The sequence below is a fragment of the Trachurus japonicus genome, chromosome 6 (assembly GCF_045865225.1).
Source record: "Trachurus japonicus isolate A0001 chromosome 6, Traja_1.0".
Taxonomy (NCBI): Eukaryota; Metazoa; Chordata; class Actinopteri; order Carangiformes; family Carangidae; genus Trachurus; species Trachurus japonicus.
In genome coordinates, this window is record NC_140912.1 from 3,368,309 (window position 1) to 3,388,511 (window position 20,203).

Sequence of the window (20,203 nt, forward strand, 5' to 3'; positions counted from 1 at the left end):
AACCTGAAAAACAAAAACTAAGACTAATAAAAACTAAATAAAACGAGTCAATTCCTCAAAAATAAAAAATAAAATAAAACTGCTTGATCACTGACTAAAACTAAACTGAAATTAAGCAAACTGAAAAACTAATGAAAATTTTAAAACTATAATAACCTTGGTCTAGACAGATTAAAGTTGAATCTACAATGAAGTTTTGAGAAACTAAAGGTGAATACCGTCTACTCTCTGTACTAACTGTACATCAGTGTGGGGACTTTGTGACAGTCAGACTGCATCATCCTGTTAGAGGGGCCAGATTCTGAGTGACTGATATTTATTTAGTAAAAATTAGTACGGGAAGAATATTTTGCTCGCTGGTCTGCAAACAACTTCCTTACAGCAGCTGCGTTTGTCCTCTGCAGGTGATTGCTGCCAGACACCTGCCTAAGCCCGGCCGCAGCATCGCCAGTCCGTTTGTAGAGGTGGAGTTATGTGGACACACAGATGAGAAGTTCAAGACCACCGTCTACCGTAAGTAAAAGGGAGGAGTGGAGTGGGAGATCTATGGACAGACAGTAATAAGAGTTACACACCGAAAGGCTTAGTAGAACATCCTGTTGAAACCTTGCTGCTGTCCTGCCACCTTCAGGTGACAACGGTCTGAACCCCACATGGAAAGCCCCGGCAGAGCCCATGATCTTCACCGTGTACGAGCCCGAGCTAACCTTCCTGCGCTTCGTGGTCAACGAGGAGGACATGTTCTCAGACCCCAACTTCCTGGCTCAGGCCACATTTCCTGTCAAAGGCATCCGCTCAGGTGAGAACACACTCACTCACACACACTAATATATCCATCTCCTTTTCACTCTACTTACAGTAGGTTGTTGTTTTTCAGCTCGAGTCTGATTTTGTTCAGATTATTGCAGGTTATTGATTCACACAGTCTAAAGACTTTTACACAGGAAATATCAGCTATTTCTAATGATGTACACACCATGTGGCCTTCACTGCAGAGTGAAAAGTAATCTCAGATCTCAGTGAACATCGGGCCTGCTTTTAAAACTTATGTTACAAATTGATGAAGCCCAGTGTGCCTCAGAAAGTCTGTATTATAAAACAACAACGTAACTCTGACCACCGAATAAGCAGATATACAGTACAGTCATGTTAACTGAGATGAACTGAATTCAGGGTCTCATGCTTGTTAATGATGCAGAGATGTTGCTTTGGTTTGAAGACTGAAGTTCTTCAACCACAAACACTGCTTTACCTTACCATATGCACACATACACAATAAAAGTATAGACAGATTTGTACTTCTGTGTTATGTGTTTAGAATATCAAGGTAAACGCACTGCAATGAAATGTCCTCTGTGACTGATATATTATTATAATACATATTAAAATATATATACAATACATTATTAGATTGTTCCTTCAGCTCTGTGTCAGAAACATTACACTGTTACCATGAGATAAGTCTGAGGGGTGATGAGATGATGAGTGTAAAGGTAAGGTAAGGTAAAGGTACTTTATTAGTCACATATACAGCTAGTACAGTGAAATTCTTTCTCTGCATTTAACCCATCCCTGAGGAGCAGTGGGCAGCCGCGGTGCAGCGCCCGGGGACCAACTCCAGATTATGAGCCAGTGCCTTTGGTCAGGGGCACTGACTGGAGGATTAACCTAGCCGACATGTTTTTAGTGGTGGGGGAAACCGGAGCACCCGGAGGAAACCCACGCAGACACGGGGAGAACATGCAAACTCCACACAGAAAGGCCCTGGGCAGCCCGGGATTCGAACCCAGGACCTTCTTGCTGTGAGGCAACAGTGCTAACCACTGTGCCACCGTGCCGCCCCGTGGAGAGTAGAGAGTAGAGAGGAAAAATCTGAGTTCTGGTTCCGCAAATGTGGAGTCTGCACTTTAGAGGGGAAATGTCTCAATAATTAGACATGTTAAAGGGATAGTTCACCCAAAATTCAAATTTCACTAATTATCTACTCACCCTCATGTGGACTAAGGGCTAGGAGAAGTTTCAGAGTCCTCCGTGGCTTCTCTGAGTTACAGCTCCGTGCAGCACTGCATGTCCATATGACGGTTGCGAATGGAGCTCACTTTTCTTCGTCCAAAAAGACACATCAAAAAACATCCAAATACCTCCATGCTGCTCGTATGTAATGTCCCTCTTGTATTGAAGCCCCAACATGAGAAATTTTTTTTTTAAAAAGTATATGTTTTAAGCTTGTTTGTAGCGAAAGCTCCCAGCACTGCTCTTCCTGGTCCGTCCAAATCTCGCGTGATTTGCATTGACACCCAGTTCACGGCTCCGCAAATCGCACGAGATTCCAGCAGAGCAACACTGGGAGCTTCTGCTCGTTATATGAAGGAACAAGACAGTAGTGGTCTCCTGTGTGTGAACATGAACTACGTTTAGTTAGCTGGTTGTTTCACGTGTTTCAGCTAGACTAAAGAGCAAGTGGGATGGAAAACCACAGAAGTCAGTTGGCTGAATATACGTAGATCGGAGCAGGGGGCGGGTTTATGTAAGTAAGGCCGCTTTACGTAAAGCGGCCTTCGACTTAAGCCCGCCCATTCAAAACCTGCACACAGAACAGTCTCTGAGGCCTAGCTCCTCAAGGAAATGATGAATGGCAAAAATATATTTTTTACATGTTTTGAGGGACACATTTATGGCCTACTAATATAAGAAGAAAAATACTGAATTTGGTTTACCCGGTCTTTAAAATAAATGGGTTGCAAGTGCAACAATCAAACACCAGTGTGGACGTTTAACTTTGTTGTTTGATATGACTGGCTCAACACAGTGGATTCAATGTCTTTTTTTATAACTTTAACAGGCTTTCGCTCTGTTCCTCTGAAGAACGGCTACAGTGAAAACATAGAGCTAGCATCTCTACTGGTCTACATCAACGTACAACAAGCTGCGGTGAGGACACACTGACACACACACACACACTCTCACACAGGGGGAGAGAACATCAGTGTTGCTTTACAGACTGTGTATCTGCAGCATGCAGTACTTGACTTGTTGTGATCACATGACTCTGGTCACTCAGAAAGCAGAGGAGGAGCTGTACTCGTCCTCCAGCCAGCTGAGGAAAAAACAAGCTGAGGTCAGCAACGAGCCCTTCCTGTACGACACCCACGCCAACATACAGCGCACGGCCGTTCCTCGCCAACACAACAGCCTCACCAGAGAGTACAGCACCAGTGACAAAAGCAGGTACGCCTCAAATTCGCACTGTGCCGAGGAGACAGGTGTTGCATATTATTCTGATCATTTCCTCTGTGTTTTTGTTGTGTCCTAGGACAAGGGAAAAGAAGATAAACAACAGTAAGTTCTACTCCTGAGGATGCAGCAGAACCTCAACTGTCTCCAAGGATTTGTTATCTGAACAGGTTTTTTCAGTTTTCCCCTTGTGACATTTAAAATTTTGATTTTATACCAAAAATTTCAAGCAGCTACTGTTCCCTCAGATAGCTTCCTATTTATTAAACTTTTTTTTTTTTTTTTTTTAATTTGGTGTCAACATTTTCTGAAATATGTAAATATTGGAAGATTGGCGCTTTCTTCAAAGGCCTTCTGGGAAACTGATACCTTGAACTGGTTCAGGCAGGTAGAGGCATCCGTATAGACATCCAGTGTAGTGTCTAATAAATGTGCATTCAGTCTGTAATCAAACTGCAACACTGATGCTTGGTTGGTATTTATTGTTACGAAGAGATGAGTGTTCGCTGACTGCGATAACAGTTGAACAGTTTCACCATTTCATACAGGGCAGAAGTTTGTTCATCTGTCAGAGAGCTTGAGTTTTAAAGTCTCATTTAGAATATTAACTATGTTAAAACAGAGAAAAAAAAACTGATGGAGTGGATTGCACAGGCTCCTGTGAGTCTAATGACGTGCAAAGGTTTGTTTTTGCTTGGTAGTTTTTACCAGTGACATTGTTTTATCAGTGTGGTTTACATTACATATCCTTGGAAGTTGACTTATGATTGAGATTAATGGAAGCAGACTCTTTAACGAGATAATTTCATATATTTAATTTGAAGGCATTTCAAGGAAGCAAGCTGATGCTTGTAGCTTTCCTGTGATTCTTCTGTGACCCTCTAATTATTCCAGTCAATAAAGTTTGCTAAATGTCACCTACGGCTCCATTTCATCTTTCTTTCATAAGTTTAGTAACTTCACTCGTGCCTTTAGTAGGAACAGCTACACCTACAAAACATAGCAGCAGTGTGTAAGATGCAACACCAGGGGCTGAAGAAACAACAGGAACAGATGTAGAAGGTGTTTCCAGTGGCAACAGTAGCATTAGATGCTGTGTCAACTAGGGCCGATTATAGCCCGTTTGAGAATAATCGGTAATCGGCCAAAACTCGCCGATTGTCGCCAATATTTTCAGAAATAAAATGCAGGGAATAAGACTTGGTTTTACTTTGAAAATGTTCCCCCATTTGAAAAGATCCCCCGACATTAGGTTATCCTGTAGAGGGCGCATCCAACTGCATCCACTAACCACCTCACAGCCATAGACTCACACCAACACCAACACACCTGCAGAGTGACTGATCTGCAGCAGGACATGCTCCGCCATAGCCTTGTCACTCACACACATCACACAGCTTATTAACAACTTGATTAACTGTTAACTGTCTCAAAACCAGTGTTGCTGCTGGCTTTCTTTTTACTTTTTTTTCTTTTTCTTTTTTTATACACCGCGGTCGGGTTGTGAATTAATTAATTAATGCTCGTGACTCCGGCCGTGTTGGGTCCGAGATTCAACAAGCCGGCGGGTTTTACAGTTATTACCGGCAGTAGCTACGCCCGTTAGTCCATGAGCCAGACCACCAATCGCAATCGAAAGGGTGGGCAAATTCTTGTTGCTATTTTATTATTCCTATATATGTCCAGATTATTAATTGGTATGATAACCTTCGCACAAGAGTAGCTTAACAATATTTATCATGCATTCACTATTTTGACCATAAAAATGCCATATACACCAATTATGGCCATTCTCCGATGTTGCACATTTCATAATTTGTGTGCCAGAAGTTCACCAGCATCTTCACAGGGAGGTGAAACTTCTTCAGCTGCAGCAGGAAGTATAGCCTATCCTCTGCTGAGGCTTCTTGGTGAGGGAGCTGATGTTCTGCTCCCATTGGAGCTCCTGGGAGATGGTGGTGCCCAGGAAGCAGAAGGACTCAACCAGGGTCGCTGTAGAGTCACAGAGGATGACAGGGGGGAGGGCAGCTTGGTCCTTTCTGAAGTCCACTATCATCTCCACTGTCTTCAGAGCGTTCAGCTCCAGGTTGTTCATGCTGCACCAGGACACCAGAGGGTCCGTCTCGCTGCTGTAGGCCGACACGTCCCCATCAGAGATGAGGCAGATGAGGGTGGTGTCAGCAAATTTCAGGAGCTTGACAGACTGTTGTCCAGATGTGCAGCTGTTGGTGTACAGGGAGAACAGCAGAGGAGAAAGGATGCAACCTTGGGGGGATCCAGTGCTGATGGTCCGGGTGTCAGAGTCATGCTTCCCCAGCCTCACGAACTGCCGTCTGTCTGTCAGGAAGTCCGTAATCCACCTGCACATGGAGTCAGGCACATTAAGCTGGGAGAGCTTGTCACAGAGCAGAGCTGGGATGATCGTATTGAAGGCAGAGCTGAAGTCCACAAACTGTATCCTGGCGTAGGATCCTGGGAAGTCCAGGTGCTAGTGGAGGGCCATGTTTACAGCATCATCTACAGATCTGTTGGCTCTGTAGGTGAACTGTAATGTCCTTAAGGTGGGTCAAGACGAGGCACTCAAAAGTCTTCATGACCACAGAAGTCAGAGCAACGGGTCTGTAGTCATTAAGGCCTGTGAGCCTTGTCTTTTTGGGAACTGGAACAATGGCTGAGGCCTTGAAGCAAGCTGGCACATGACAGTTCTCCAGTGAGGTGTTAAAAATGTGTGTGAACACCGGAGACAGCTGCTTGGCTCAGTGCTTCAGGGTGGAGGGGGAGACCCCTTTCCCACTGGCCAAAAAACCCTGTTTAAACCCACAAACGCACCGACCCGCGTCAACCCGGGACGTCTGTCTGACTACCCATTTCTCCGACCATACATTTCTTTATTTTTGAGTCCATTAGTCCGACCTCCCATTTCTCCGACTTAAGTAGCCCTAACCCTCAACCTTACCCTAAACCTAACCTTAACACTGTAGAATGGGTAGTCGGAGAAATGAGCCGTCAGACTTTTCAGTCGGACTGATGTATGCCCCCCCGTCGACCCGCGTCAAATGACTCGGCAAGCGACGCGGGTTAAAATCGCCTTCAATCGGCTCGGCTCTGATCGGCTTGCAGTGGGAACACCAGACCCGGCTCAACCCGCTAATTTATGTGATGACATTGGGCGTTACGTGATGCCACATCATCGCACCAGTCGCGTCTCACGTAGGCTACCAAAACAAAACTCTGCTTGCATTCAAGACTGGGATTTGAAGATCAAAGAACACTGACCAAAAAAGATTGAAAAAAAAGAAGCGACAGTCTGTTTAACTGACATGTTGTGCCGCCGTGAAAGCGGGGGTTTATGCGGGGGTTAGACAGACAGACCCGGCTCATTTTGGTCAATGAGAAAGGAGCCAAATGCTGATTGTTAGCGGGTCGACCCGCATTTAAAAAACCTGCGTCGACCCGCTGATGTTAGTAGAAAAACGGCTAGAGTTTGGGCCTGCAGCTTTGCACGGGTTCAGCCGTTTAAACAGTCTCTTCACCTCTCCTTCTTTGATTTGATTTGATTTCTATAATGGAGAGAGGCGTGAGAGGTGTGGGGGAGGGTGGCACTTGGGTGTGGGGCTGTGTAGGTGATCCAGGTTTGGAGGAGCTGTTGCTGATCGATGGCTGGTGGTTGGAGGTGTGGGGGATATCAGGTCTGTCCCATTGTCTTTCAAAGCGGCAGTAGAACTCGTTCAGGCTGTTGGCCAGGCGTAGGTCATTGACAGAGGGACACTTGAAATACTGTACTGGCAGTATGCTCCACATTATTTGTGACAGAAGGAGCAAGCTCTTTAGTTGATTTTAATTGTGTAAAAAAATATTTGTTTGTTCTTGTTATTGCATGAAAAGTAAAACACTCTAAAAACGTTGGCTATTTCATGTGTATGTTCTAATTTTTATCACATTTTCATTCACGTATTCCTGAGGTGAGTCTATTATTATTACAGTAGGGTCTTGATAAAAGGGAAAAACATCCTTGAAGTGATTTAGGCACCCTGAGTGGTCAACAAACAGCATAATACCGAACAAGCGCTATACACAGTTTTCAAGTTTCCACTCTACTGGTCCACCTATTCAACACATGAAAACCACCACTAAGCTACCTGTTTGCAATGGTTATCATGCCAAACTGTTCACTAGAGATGTCTACCAAGTCAAAAAAACAAACTAGAAATTGCCCACCCGTTCGATTGCGGGAGGCCAATTTTGGGGTCTTGGCTCATGGACTATACGTTTATCAATAAACACAGTGGATGAGGAGGGTGAGTGACTGAGCTCAGGCTGTGTAGACTGGGGGGCGGGGGCGGCGGCGGTGCGGGTCTCTGACTGCAGCGGGACAATCATGTCTCTGCTCCGTGACTAGGGATGGGTATTGATAAGAATTTAGCGATTCCGATTCCATTATCGATATTGCTTATCGATTCGATTCCTTATCGATTCTCTTATCGATTCTCATTGGGTGAGGGAATAAAAGAGAAATGGGTTTGTTTGCATTAATGCAGTGGTTCCCAACCTTTTTTGGCTCATGACCCCTTTTGACATCACAAATTTCTGGTGACCCTCATTCAAGATGAGCAAGCTCAGATATTTGTATATGCTGCATTTTATTTTATCTTGATTTATTCAAGAAAGTGAATATATCAAGAATATAGTTGTTTAAGATTGTGAAAAATAATTAGTTTATTTATTTATTTATTTATTTTTAATCAATTACTAGACATTTAAGGCGATCCCATTTGAATTCCAGGCGACCCCACATGGGGTCCCAACCCCAAGGTTGAAAACACTGCATTAATGGCTCTGACATTAAAAAAGTTGACAGGACCGACCTGCCTGGACAGGTTAACACTAGACCACTGTGGCTGTGGGGCAGCTGTGCTCACAGGAGGAATTTAACAATGTTTCCATTACATAGTTTTTACGCATCTGTAGGTTATTGTTTTCATAACGTTCGTTTTTATGCGGAGTGAGCGAGTGAGCGAGCGAAAGAGAGAGAGCGCGCCAGAGAAAAGACACAGGGCGCAGCTACCGTTTCACCTGGCTACGAGCAAAACCTGAAAGGAAGTGATTAGAATGAAGAGAGAAAAACAGAAAGAATGGACATGTAGCCTGTTCAGGAGATGTTGACCTGTCCTCACGACGTGAGGGAGGGAGGACTGGATGTGGCTCACAGGTTAGTGATGAGGAAACGTCACTGTCAGCTGCATCTGTCAGCAGCTCCGCTCCACGCAGACACGCCACTAACTTTATTTTGTGAGAACAAACGGTGACATGTGGATATAAACACTAAGCATCCTCATTTATAATGAAGATTGATTTTAACGGAACGTTACGTAACGTCATTAATCAATTAATGCGCGAGTTTCTGAACCAAACGGAATCGATAAGGGAATCGTTAAAGCAGACACGCACACGATTCCAAGAATTGATCCAAGTTGGAACCGGTTCCGAAGAGGAACCGGTTTTCGATTCCCATCCCTATCCGTGACACACTGAGCGCTGTGGGACCGGGGCTCGCGGCAGCACCCGCTAAACATTGAAAACAGCGGTGATACGTGCTTCCACTTCGAGATCAACAAACCAGAAACGTCTGGAACAACATTGGAAAAAGTCGCTTTTCAAAAAAAAAAAAAAGAGAGAGCGAGAGAGAGAGAGAGAGAGAGAGACCGCCGTGCCGTGTAAAAACAACAACAACAACAAAAAAGTGTCACGTGTCATGACTTCCTGTATCTGGCCCTTCAAAATAAAAGCCCTATAGCCTTTCACAGTTCAGTCATTGATTTTGACTTAATTTTGACAAGACAGTACTCCAAATATTGTTGTTTTTTCCTGCAACCAATTGACCAATGAAAATTTGGCAGCCCTAATTTATATATTATATAATATATGTAGATATATTACTTAAATTAATAAAATTGTAAAACTTTATTAAAAAAAATAATAATGGGCCAATTAATCGGTTATCGGATTTTTTCCCCCCTAATAATCGGCATCGGCCCCAAAAAATCCATATCGGTCGGGCCCTAGTGTCAACCGCTCCAGCAGACTCCAGACTCACCATGGGACGTCTCTGTCCAGGAGAGTGGAGTCCTGGGAACAGCCCATACATTGTACACAACATTAAAACCAATCACCTGTCACGTGGGTGAGAGGTCAAGATATAGGAACAGTCTATACAGGCATATCCCAATATTTATAGCCATAATGCAAGGGCAACCACTCAGTCTTCACTTGCATCATCGACTTGAGCAACAGGCACTGCATGGCAACATGCCATGAGTGCCAGCGGAAGCCAGTGCACCACAATGGGTGCAAGCTACCCACTTCCCACTGCCCCACCACTTATTAAAGCAGGGCACTGGGCCACCACCTATGACTGTGAGTCGTTTAACTACACAAGTTTAGTAAGAAGACCCAGCTTCAGTGATGACGTTGCCTCTCTGTGCTCACATACTGTACAGACAAACTCACATACACAAAAATACAGATGTCTGTCTATTCATCTGCCTTTCTATCTTTTTCTATTACTGTTCTCACATTAGGACTTGTTGATTTCCAAAATTTTGGTTTCATAATTGGGATTTACCATGTCTGGTTTGCAGAAAAAAAGGGTCCAAGTTTCTAAATCAAGCAATGAATACACTGATTGGTAACATTTAATATAGCCTGTTTGCTGCTGCTGCTTACAGTAATATTGAAGTGGCAGGTTAAAGCAACAACAACTGGGGAAACCTATCATTCAGCTGATCAATATGGTCAGTCAGTCAGTCAGTCAGTCAGTCAGTGAGTCAGTGGCCTCCATTGTTGGGGTCCAGCCAAAAGCCTGGGTGCTGCTTCGCCTTTGTATTAGTACTGACATACATACAGTAGGCTATCACTTCTAATCTACTTTGCACTGTAAGAAGAAATGCAAACAATAACTTAACCTTCTTCTTGTGTTAGCCTTCTGCTACTACCTGTTAGGGTTGATTCTGACCCATGTCTTAAAGTCTAAATTGATGTTGCTATATTGTCGGTGCATGTGCACTCACTGCAAGCAATGTGATGCATTTTACATTTCTTGGACCTTTTACTGTAAGATACCATAAAAAATAAAAAAATAAAAAAAAATCAGAAGTTTGCTGTGTTACTGCACAGAACTGTAATAAACCCTGTAACATGTGTCTTTATACACTTATTATTTTACATTATAGTTTTACTCACATTTTCTTGTATATTTCCACCATTGGTCTTGTAATGGTAAAGAAGAACACATGTCACACACAGCTGAAACATATTCACAGACAATTTATTTTTGATTGAAATTATTTAACATCATAGTTGTTATTTTTCCTGTTGAAGATCTTTTGTAGTTTTATTACAACAGCCACAGAGCAGCAGCAGCAGCAATAATAATAACCCAGCAGGAGAAGCAGATCAATGCAGAGAAAGACTGAAAAAGAGAGAAACATGGTGAGCGCTCCTTTTCCAGCTGCCAAAAAAGATGTGACTACAAGGAATCATGGGAAATAGAGTTGTTGTTTTTTTTTCAGTCTGTCAGATTTGTCAGGCTGTGCCACATCTGATCCTGTTCCTTCCATAAGACATGAGCACAGTCGCACACAAGTTGGACATGGTAGAAACTCTTTACAGTTTGTGTAGAAAAAAATAACTGTCAGAGAGAAAAGAGACATGAGGGAGGAATCAGCATGGGAACAGAAAGCAAAGCACAGTGAGCTCCACAGGATACGGAGACATGACAGAACAGAAGAGGTGTTTCTATTCAACCATTGGATGTTCTACAGTAATACAAAAAAAAAAAAAAAACCTCCATTATAAGTCAACATGCTGGTCCCCACACTCACAGTTTGGACGAGTGGCAGCTCATCAAGGACTAAAACCTATGGGACCATCTCAGTGACAGGCCTTCCCCAAGACTACCACCTGGTTTTAAGGAAGAGTTGGACATTTTGTTTGCTTTAAATGACAAAAGCGATATCTCTGTCATGTCTGTGCATTAGCTGCCAGTCAGCTTAGCTTAACATAAAGTACAATGCTAGCCTGGCTCTGTCCACATCCAAGTGTCTGTCCAAGTATGAAACCTGGCAACCAGCAGCTATTTTAAACTTGATAAAAAAGGAGGTTTATGTGCCGGACTTCTCCTTCGCTGATGCCATGACTTTCTGAAATCTTGTTGGGACTTCTTCCCTTCAGTTTTTGCTCATCAAATCAGATATAACATGCCAGACTAACTGTTTCCAGTATCTGTGTTCAAATAAGCTGCAGCTTAATGTTAAATTGACAGACATGACATTGTTATCAATCTTCAGTCATATGATTTCTCAAAAACTGTAATGTAGGCTACATGTTTCCCAAAATGTTGAACTATTCCTTAAAGACCTTCAGACTTGGAAAAAAACAAACATCATATACAAAACAAAACTGATTAAAGTCAAACTGAAACATCATTATCCTGATGTGTTGATACCACTTGAACTTTATACAGTGATAATGGCCGGTACACCTTCGTTATGATGATGTGGCAGGATTAGAACAAAATTCCTGGATAATCAAGAAATATTTGCATTTTTTTGATATGAAAACTTAAATAATGAAATCTCAGCTTGAGGCAGCTTCAGTCTAAAAGTACCAGTATTGGTATGGTATTGGCTTTAAAAAAAAAAATCAATATCAATCAAACCCCAGATGCCTCAACCAACAGGCTGTGTCAGGCATGGGTAGACCTGGCAACAACCAATCAGAAAACTGTTAGATGGCCTCTCTCCATTTCAGTCCTTAACCTCAGTGAGATAGTGATCAGACCCTTTATTATATTTCAAACCTTTTATAAAACAAAATTACAAAATAAAAATACCAGATGATGCAGCAACATATACATGCAAAAAACAAAAACAAAAAAACAACAACAAAAACAACGAAACAAGAACACAGGAAACAAATGTTTGATTAAAGTAATCAAATCATAGATGTCAGAAACTTAAAAGATATTATGCATTGAAAACATCATTTTTTAGATTACAGTGCACTTTGTGTGAAAAAAACAACCACACACATTAAGATGAAGGCAACAGCAGCCTGCCCATGATGGGAGGCCGAGAAATATCCAGAAAAGAGATGAAGAATAAGAAAAATGGGAGGGATTCAAAAATGGTTCAAAGAGGAAAGGAGGAGACGACTATATACACTGTATATACATCATACAGGATATGAAAGAGAGCACAAGGTCCTAAAGCCAGACCCAAAGATGGCCGTACACAAACCAAGTCTACAGGCCAAACAGAAAACTGTCATGGCACTCAATAAATAGGTAACAAAGCATCTTATAGTGGACGGCATCTGTCTTCTGCTGCAGCCTTTGCCTTGATCAACAAACATCTGGAGGATTCTGGAGGTTAATACAAATAAATAAAATGGATGGATGCAGTCAGAGCGAGGCCGACTGAAATTAGGGGGAGAAATCTGACCTGTCCTGTGTTTTATGGGGCTACGACAGGACAATCCAACCCAAACCACATAAAGAGAGAAAAGAAATTCTGACATTTGCAGTGTCAGGGCAGTTACCACATCATGTGAAATATTGCCACAATAAACAGGCAACACTTTGAGGGAATGTAGATGGGCAGATATGGCTGAAAGGTGCCTTTTTTTTTTTTTTTTTCCAAACGTTTGTCCCTTATAGCCCATTGTGTCAAAGTATGTACAATAATTTTGTCTCATCTTTTGATGAGAAGTATTTATCCGTACAGCCTAAAAATGTCACCCACGTATGGTGTAATATCATTACAGCAGAACCATTTAAAACATGAGGTGTGACAAAAAGATAAAAAAGACAACAATAGGCAGCCCACAGCTCCACTAGAGGCACTGTGATCCTTCATTCAGACCTCAGCACGGAGGGGGGGGGGGGCAGAGACGTGAACACAGAGGGTGTCAGTGTCTCTCCACAGGCAGGTTACAACAGTCAGTCCTAAAACCAATGCACATGTTGGCTTGATGAAACTAGATCACAAAACAAAGACAAAATCTGATGATGTTTGGCAAGTGTCCTTTCTTCTTTTCAAAACCATCTTCAATTCAACCGTCTGTACAAAAGAGCCAAAAATAGCAGAGGATATGAAAATATACAACTCTCAGCTGGTGATGGGTCTCATTTTAAAGGTCCACTTTAGATTTACTGCAGTCCAATCTACAGGTTTACGTTACCACCATGGCATGGTGCAGAGAGATCCATGTCTGGGCACCCTCTTCGTTGGCTTCTCGTGTTATATGTTGCAAAACAACAGGGCCTGTGAATGTACTTCATTAGTCAGGACAAAATCCAGGAGAGACACAGTAAAGGAGGCTTTAAGGATACAACTTATAAATATGAGGCAGTCCCAGACCACCCAGCTACAGCTACACAACTGTCCAATTAAATAGTCATGGGAGATCTTCATGTATGTACACTGAAAACAAATGAAAAATGTTGCCATCACTGTTGAACTTTCCGACAGACACATCTCTGAAATGTCAGTATTGGGGATTTTCTTCATGTTTTATATAGAAACACACAATATATGAAAGCACAGATGTTTGGAAAAATATGTTCATTCAAGTTGATAAAAACCTTTTTTTTTTTTCTTTTTGTGTGTGTGAGTGTGTTATATATGAGGAATAGGCACAGTCTTGCAACTCTTCTTTTCTTTGGAGGTAGCACCTCATTTTCCCAATGAAAGACTTTGAAAAAGCAAGAATTTTGACCCTAAAAACTGAAGCCAAATAGCACAAGAGTGAGGACTGAAGTGTTCAACAGTTCAACACGTCTTTCTGGAGAGCTACATTGTGGACAAGGTCGGAGAAGAACTGGAACGTGACCTGCTGTATCCAGCCTTCGTCGCATGAGGGGGTGGGGGCTCTGAGGGCAGTGGGGTGGATTTAGGGTTTCCTCATGACACGGACACACAGAGATGGGGGTCGGCAGCTGGGGGGCTGGATTTAGACCGAATATGGAAACTGAGAGACCAGATATCAAAGGACAGGGCGAAGGATAAAGGCAGAGAGAGTAAAGGGTCCCAGTACAGCCACAACATAGTGGGTCCTTGCATGTCCTCTGATCACACTGATAAAAACAAGGTCCTTGGAACATTGGGGACAGAAGTTAAGGGGAGCGATGAGGTCCATAAAGATTTTCCACTTAGAAAAAAGCGATGCTGACATAGACAGTTCCTTCTTGGTGATGACATCGCTACGGGAGGTGGTGATGTCACCTGAAGGTGACAAAGTCTCCTCCTCCTCCTCCGACGACCACGACAACGTTCAAATTTGCCAGAGCTGTTCTGGTTACATCAGGTGATCCTCATGCTGGGATGATGTCAGAGTTCCTCGTTTAATGATAGTGATGATGGAGATGACATCACCGCACAATTTTCATGTTATGTATGTTTCATATTATGTGTGCATAATGTTTGTGTGTGTGTCAGGTTATGCATGATGGGTGTGTGAGTTTTGGTTGATCACCAGGCCTCTGTGTACCGAACATCAACATCTTTCAAGTTGGGCAGTTTGGCCTGCAGGAAAAAAACAAAACACAAAGGGAAACTGCATCAACACCTTCAAACATGGACATTTAACAAAAATAAGCTTCTTTCCTCTCATCAAGAGTGTCACTTATTTCTAAGACCTTTCTCAGACTGCCAGCAGGTGGAAAAGTTAAAATGATGTAACCTTGTGTGCTGATGGTACCCAAGATGTACTGGACAGCACTTTAAAGATGCTGTGCACAGTCATGCACACAGCTCTGGTTAGCCAAGAAATAGTTACAGTACATCACTCTTCTCATCTGAGAGCAAAAAAACTTCCTGATCATTTTAAACATACTTCTTCAGAAAGATTTATGCCATCTGGTCAGAATTACAGGTCTCATGGGGACATTTTAAAAGATGTAAACCACACATCGTAACATATTAACAAACAATAGCCCATTTAAACAACCAGCAGAAGCGCTGGTATCCTCCAGTTATTAATGTACTGCTTTTCTAACACACACTTATCAAGGAATGCTTTGAAATGTGGACGAGAGGTGCTGGGAATCAAACCATCGATCAATACCACAGCCACTGCCTTAAAAAAAAAAATTAAGAAGAAGAAACTGAACTGTGTATAAATTGCATGTACAGTTAACATAAAGACACATGGGATAAATTAATGAGAACTCAGTTAATTGTCTCTAGTTTTCTGTTATGAGAGCCAAAATAATGCACTTTGTTCTTTTGGGGTGAGAGGAGAGTCATTCAGAAATGACAGACCCATAAAAACACACCATGTCTGAATCTAAGTCATACTTTATAAATCAAGTTAATTCATTCATTTCATTACATAAAACAATATGCAGATTTCAACTATGTGAATACAGACTGCAGTCTATGGGTCTGGCTTGAGAGCCACAAAAGAGATTCAAAGTCTATTTTCATTTCAACGACCTATTTAAAGTTGGTGCGAGTCGCCGTGTTGTTACCTTGAGGTCCTCGTATGTGTCCGCTGTGAGCTTGGTGCTGTTCATGTTCAGACTGCAAAGACTCTTCATAGCTGAAACAGGCAGACACTTACAATCAGCTACAGTTCACTTCACTTCAACTCAAGTCTGAGGCTTATTTTCTATTGTTTTGTCACTGATTATACTTCAGCATTTCATGCAATTGATTTGCTGTGTGTGTGAGTGTGTTTTCTTACAGCTGAGAGCCAACAGACCAGCATCAGTGACTGGAGTCTCACACAGGTTCAGAACCTGAAGACAGGCCAGATGCTCCGACAGCAACCTCAACCCTGCATCCCCAAACTGAAAAAAGATGAACATGAACATTTACATATTGCACATCTTCTAACCCAGTGGTTATGTGTGTATCTTCCTGTGGCTACTTGACTTTTTGTTGTGTGTGTTTCTACCTGTGTGGACCAGAGGTTGAGCTGTTTGAGCGACGGCAGCTTGATGAGCTGCTCGGCACAGGCACTGGTGACGTTGGTGAAGGCCAAGCTCAGGTTCTCCAAATTCCCAAAAGATCCTGAACTCAACAGGCGGGCCAGATCTGCATCCTGTGGCACGGTGAGGAGGAACATTCATTATTGAAACAGTCAAAGTATTTTTGGTGCGCTGTCTTCTTTTTTTTTTTTTTTTTTTTAAAGTATATTTTTTGGGCTTTTATGCCTTTATAGATAGTACAGTTGAGACAGACAGGAAATGGGGAGGCAGAGAGAGGGGGGATGACATGCAGCAAATGGCGCCCGACGCGGGACTCGAACCGGGGCCGACCGCAGCGAGGACTGTGCCTCTATACATGGGGCGCCCGCTCTAACCACTACGCCACGCGACGCCCCTGGTGCGCTGTCTTCTAACGGATGTTGGTCAGTCAGGGCAGAAAAGGTTAACAGTGTGTTTGTGTGTGGCAGAGAAGGCGTCAGCGTGACCTCACCGTGGACTTTGAGGGCAGAGTCAGCCGGGTGGGGCCTCCTTTTCTTTGCTGAGGAGAAGACAAAAAAAAAAGATGGCGTCTGAGCTGAAGGCCTTGCAGGAAGTTTTTCAGACAGTAGATGGAGTGTGTGAGCAGTCTCATGTCTCATTTACCTATTTCTGATAGAATAACAGTTTAAACATGACATGTTTTATCCCTCACTGTGGATTGGGAGAGAAAATCCAGGAAGGTTTATTCTTTATTTTCCTACATGACATTAATGTCTTTGAATGAGATTTTTTTTGTTACCATTTTAATCTGTGTCATTAAGTGGTGCAATACAATTTGAGTTTAGTATTATGATTTCTTCATAAAGTCTATTATATAATATCAGATGCAGCACTGTATCATTTTATACATTAAACAGATCTAATTTGATCATTTACAACCCCCTGAATCGTGAAGTGATGTTTACAGCGGCACAGGTGTGGATGTGATGATAGAAGACAGTTAAAAGACAAATGTTGCCTGTTTGTTGCTCAGATCCTTCAACTGTTAATCTGTAAAGGATTAGTGTGAAACCGATCACATGTGAAACCTGTACGCTTGATTTCAGACAGGATCCAGATGTGTTGTGTATGAACATTTTAAATCGTATGATGATGTTAGATCTCACACACTTCCTGCTGAACGGGGTCAGGCCCGGTTCAGAGTAAATCATGGGACTCTGTGTTTGAAAAAAAAAGCAAAATACAGTTGCTTTCTTCATGTCAGGTGCTTTGCATGTTGAAATGTATTTACTATAAAGTCAAGTCAAGATTAAAGTAAAATCAAAAGTCTGAATCAGCAACAAAGCCTCTGTACTTGTGGTTCATGTTACGTGTGTCGTGGGAGTGTTTCAAAGAGTATGTTGCATGACAGTCATTCGGTTCATATGTCTGTACAAAGACACATTTTTAGCTCACACATATTAGATTTTAGGTTTGATGCCTTTTTTAAAGGCCACTGCAACATGTAGCAGGAGGAGCAGAGGGTCGATAACACATGACCCTTTGTTCTCTCATCCCATGATGTCCATTGGTTTAACTATTGGGACCTGTGATCACGGTACAGTATTACGATTATCACGATTATCATGCATCAATAGATTTCACAACACTATGAATGTGTAAAATCAAATATAGTCAAAATATAATTACATTACTAATCTCTCAATATAGGACCAGTTATTAACCCCCAGTGTTTGAAATATTTAAGTCATTAATTGTCATCTATACCAAATATTTCAGTTCATTTTAATCATTTTTTTTTTAAATTACAAATAATATGCTAACATTTAAATTCCTATCAATTCAATGTTACGTTAGGTAAATGGACCAGTATCTGTGCATTTTCCTTTACTTTGGCACCACATCTGCTGATATAGTTCCGACATAATCTTTTTCGGAAAGTGACGGTATTTAGGAATCTTTACGATCAATTAATTGTGGCGTTTAATACCGCGATTAATTGTGAAAACAAGTAATCATGACATCCCTACCTGTGACCAGTGGTTGTAATAGCATGAGCATGTGTATGTGTGTGTGTGTGTGTGTGTGTGTGTGTGTGTTGGAGCTGTTACTCACCAGCTCTTTGAGTTCTCTCTGTCGATCACAGAGCTGCTCATACATGCGCAGCCCCACCTGGGTGCTCTCCAGGGTGGAGATGATTTGAAGCTGGGTGTCTTTGTTGTCGATGATGTTGTACTCCAGCATTAGACACAGAATCTGGACACACATCAACACACACATACAGAGAACTGTAACGAGCCACAGCAGGGATGTTACATACGAGCATCAGTTTACATATTATGCAGAGAGCCAGTCGTACTGCTGTGGTTGTGGAGGAGGAGGAGGAGGGGGGCTTGGGGGTGGAAGCAGTGAAAATGCTGTTGGTTGCATTGTGGGAAATGTAAGGTCCAGCATTTTTGTGGCTCGACTCCTACCAGAAGCACATACTTTGGCCTCTGCTGCTTTGATTCTGACCAGTTCTTCAAAATATGTCTTCCCATGTAAAACTGGCTCATTAGAATAGTTTTAATTCAGTCAATTTAACCCTTAATGTTGGATCCACTGTTCTGGGGACTAGTCCCTCAGTTAGGTCTGCAATGACTATTTGTTAAATCATTCAACATGTAACATATGTGACTCTGCTCTGAGTGTATTTGGATTTTTAATCGGACAAAATGTCAGTCCTGGTCATTTGTGACAGTTTGTTTCTATATTCTGACATAAACTACTCATTAATTGAAGAAATAACTTTCGAATCGACATCGATTTGAAATAAATGTAAGCACAACCCCAACGCTATTTCAATTCTTACTTCTATCACTGTTTCAAAAATATAATTGGGAGTGATAACAGACACCTAGTGATGGCTCACCTATAAATACTGTGGGTGCCTGAGCAGTCTGCCTTTCTCTTAGGGGATTTGGTTTGGTTGGACTTTTGGTTGACTTATTTTTACTCATACATGTTCACATACTACACACATGAATGATAAGTGTGATTTAGTTTACTTCAATTAATATATGTCTGTTTCTGCTGTTACTGATGCTGTGAACTGTATATGAAAAGTGTTCATGAATAAAAACGTTTGTTTCAACAAGTCGTCTGCCACATTTAATGCGCCAAGGGATCAAAAAAAAAATCAAAATGTTGTGATGTGATGTTTATTATGAACATGAACAAACCTCCACCATGGTCTGGTTTCCACGCAGGGCCAGCAGCATGCAGGGCCCCAGCTTGTTTTCAGCCAGAGACAGGAGGAACTTCTTGGTCTTGTAGCAGGAGCCCATCAGGATGTGAACCTGCATGAGAGGAGGAGAAGGGGTCAGGGTGTGTGTTTTTCTACAGTATGTGTATGTGTGTGCGTGTGTGTGTGTGTCTACACTCACCATACTGGCAAACAGCTCTCCATCGTCATCACAGGCAACACCCCCAGGACTGTAGAGCTGGAACCAGCCATCCTTACCCGAGCGCACACTGAGGAGGCAGGAATGAACCTGGAAAACACACACACACACACATTCACAAGATGTTCCTGTTGATCAGTCCTAGGACATTTAGACTTTATTTAAGCTTTGGAGCTGCTTAAACAGTGGTTAACATGCCCAAACACACACTCACCTCCTGCCTCGGGTCCTCCGCAAACCTCTGAATAACATATTTCAGTTCCCTATTTAGACAGAGAAACATTGAGGCACAAATGTCAGATTGTTTTCAAACTGGAATCTAACAAAGTGTGTGAAGGACAGATTGTGATGTGTGACTTACGTACTTTGTGAATTTGGCGTGTGCAAGAGCCCTGAGAGGAAAGACAAAGGGAGATGTGAGACATTACAGCTCAGAGGCACCATGTTTGCTTCTGCAGCAGCACATGTTATGTTTATTGTGAGTCTAAGTATTTCTGGAGCCTCAGATGATCATGTTTTGGTCGGAGTTCCACTTCACGCCTCCTCTTACACCCAT

At 42.3% G+C, this 20,203-nt stretch overlaps 2 protein-coding genes across 2 annotated transcripts in view; one reads left to right on the forward strand and one right to left on the reverse strand.

Annotated features, from left to right (window-relative positions):
* Positions 1 to 4,143, forward strand: part of plcg2 (phospholipase C, gamma 2) — a 31,156-nt gene extending 27,013 nt beyond the window's left edge. The window contains exons 29-33 of the mRNA XM_085778326.1: positions 405 to 513; positions 632 to 799; positions 2,843 to 2,931; positions 3,062 to 3,228; positions 3,314 to 4,143. Of these exons, the coding sequence (XP_085634452.1) occupies positions 405 to 513; positions 632 to 799; positions 2,843 to 2,931; positions 3,062 to 3,228; positions 3,314 to 3,356 (576 nt within the window). The 3' untranslated portion in view covers positions 3,357 to 4,143. The remainder of the gene's footprint in view (positions 1 to 404; positions 514 to 631; positions 800 to 2,842; positions 2,932 to 3,061; positions 3,229 to 3,313) is intronic.
* A 6,394-nt stretch (positions 4,144 to 10,537) lies between these two features.
* Positions 10,538 to 20,203, reverse strand: part of cmip (c-Maf inducing protein) — a 59,929-nt gene continuing 50,263 nt past the window's right edge. The window contains exons 13-22 of the mRNA XM_085778327.1: positions 20,013 to 20,039; positions 19,862 to 19,910; positions 19,630 to 19,737; positions 19,426 to 19,542; positions 18,320 to 18,460; positions 16,716 to 16,763; positions 16,192 to 16,338; positions 15,979 to 16,084; positions 15,764 to 15,834; positions 10,538 to 14,816 (exon numbers count right to left, since the gene is read on the reverse strand). Of these exons, the coding sequence (XP_085634453.1) occupies positions 14,763 to 14,816; positions 15,764 to 15,834; positions 15,979 to 16,084; positions 16,192 to 16,338; positions 16,716 to 16,763; positions 18,320 to 18,460; positions 19,426 to 19,542; positions 19,630 to 19,737; positions 19,862 to 19,910; positions 20,013 to 20,039 (868 nt within the window). The 3' untranslated portion in view covers positions 10,538 to 14,762. The remainder of the gene's footprint in view (positions 14,817 to 15,763; positions 15,835 to 15,978; positions 16,085 to 16,191; positions 16,339 to 16,715; positions 16,764 to 18,319; positions 18,461 to 19,425; positions 19,543 to 19,629; positions 19,738 to 19,861; positions 19,911 to 20,012; positions 20,040 to 20,203) is intronic.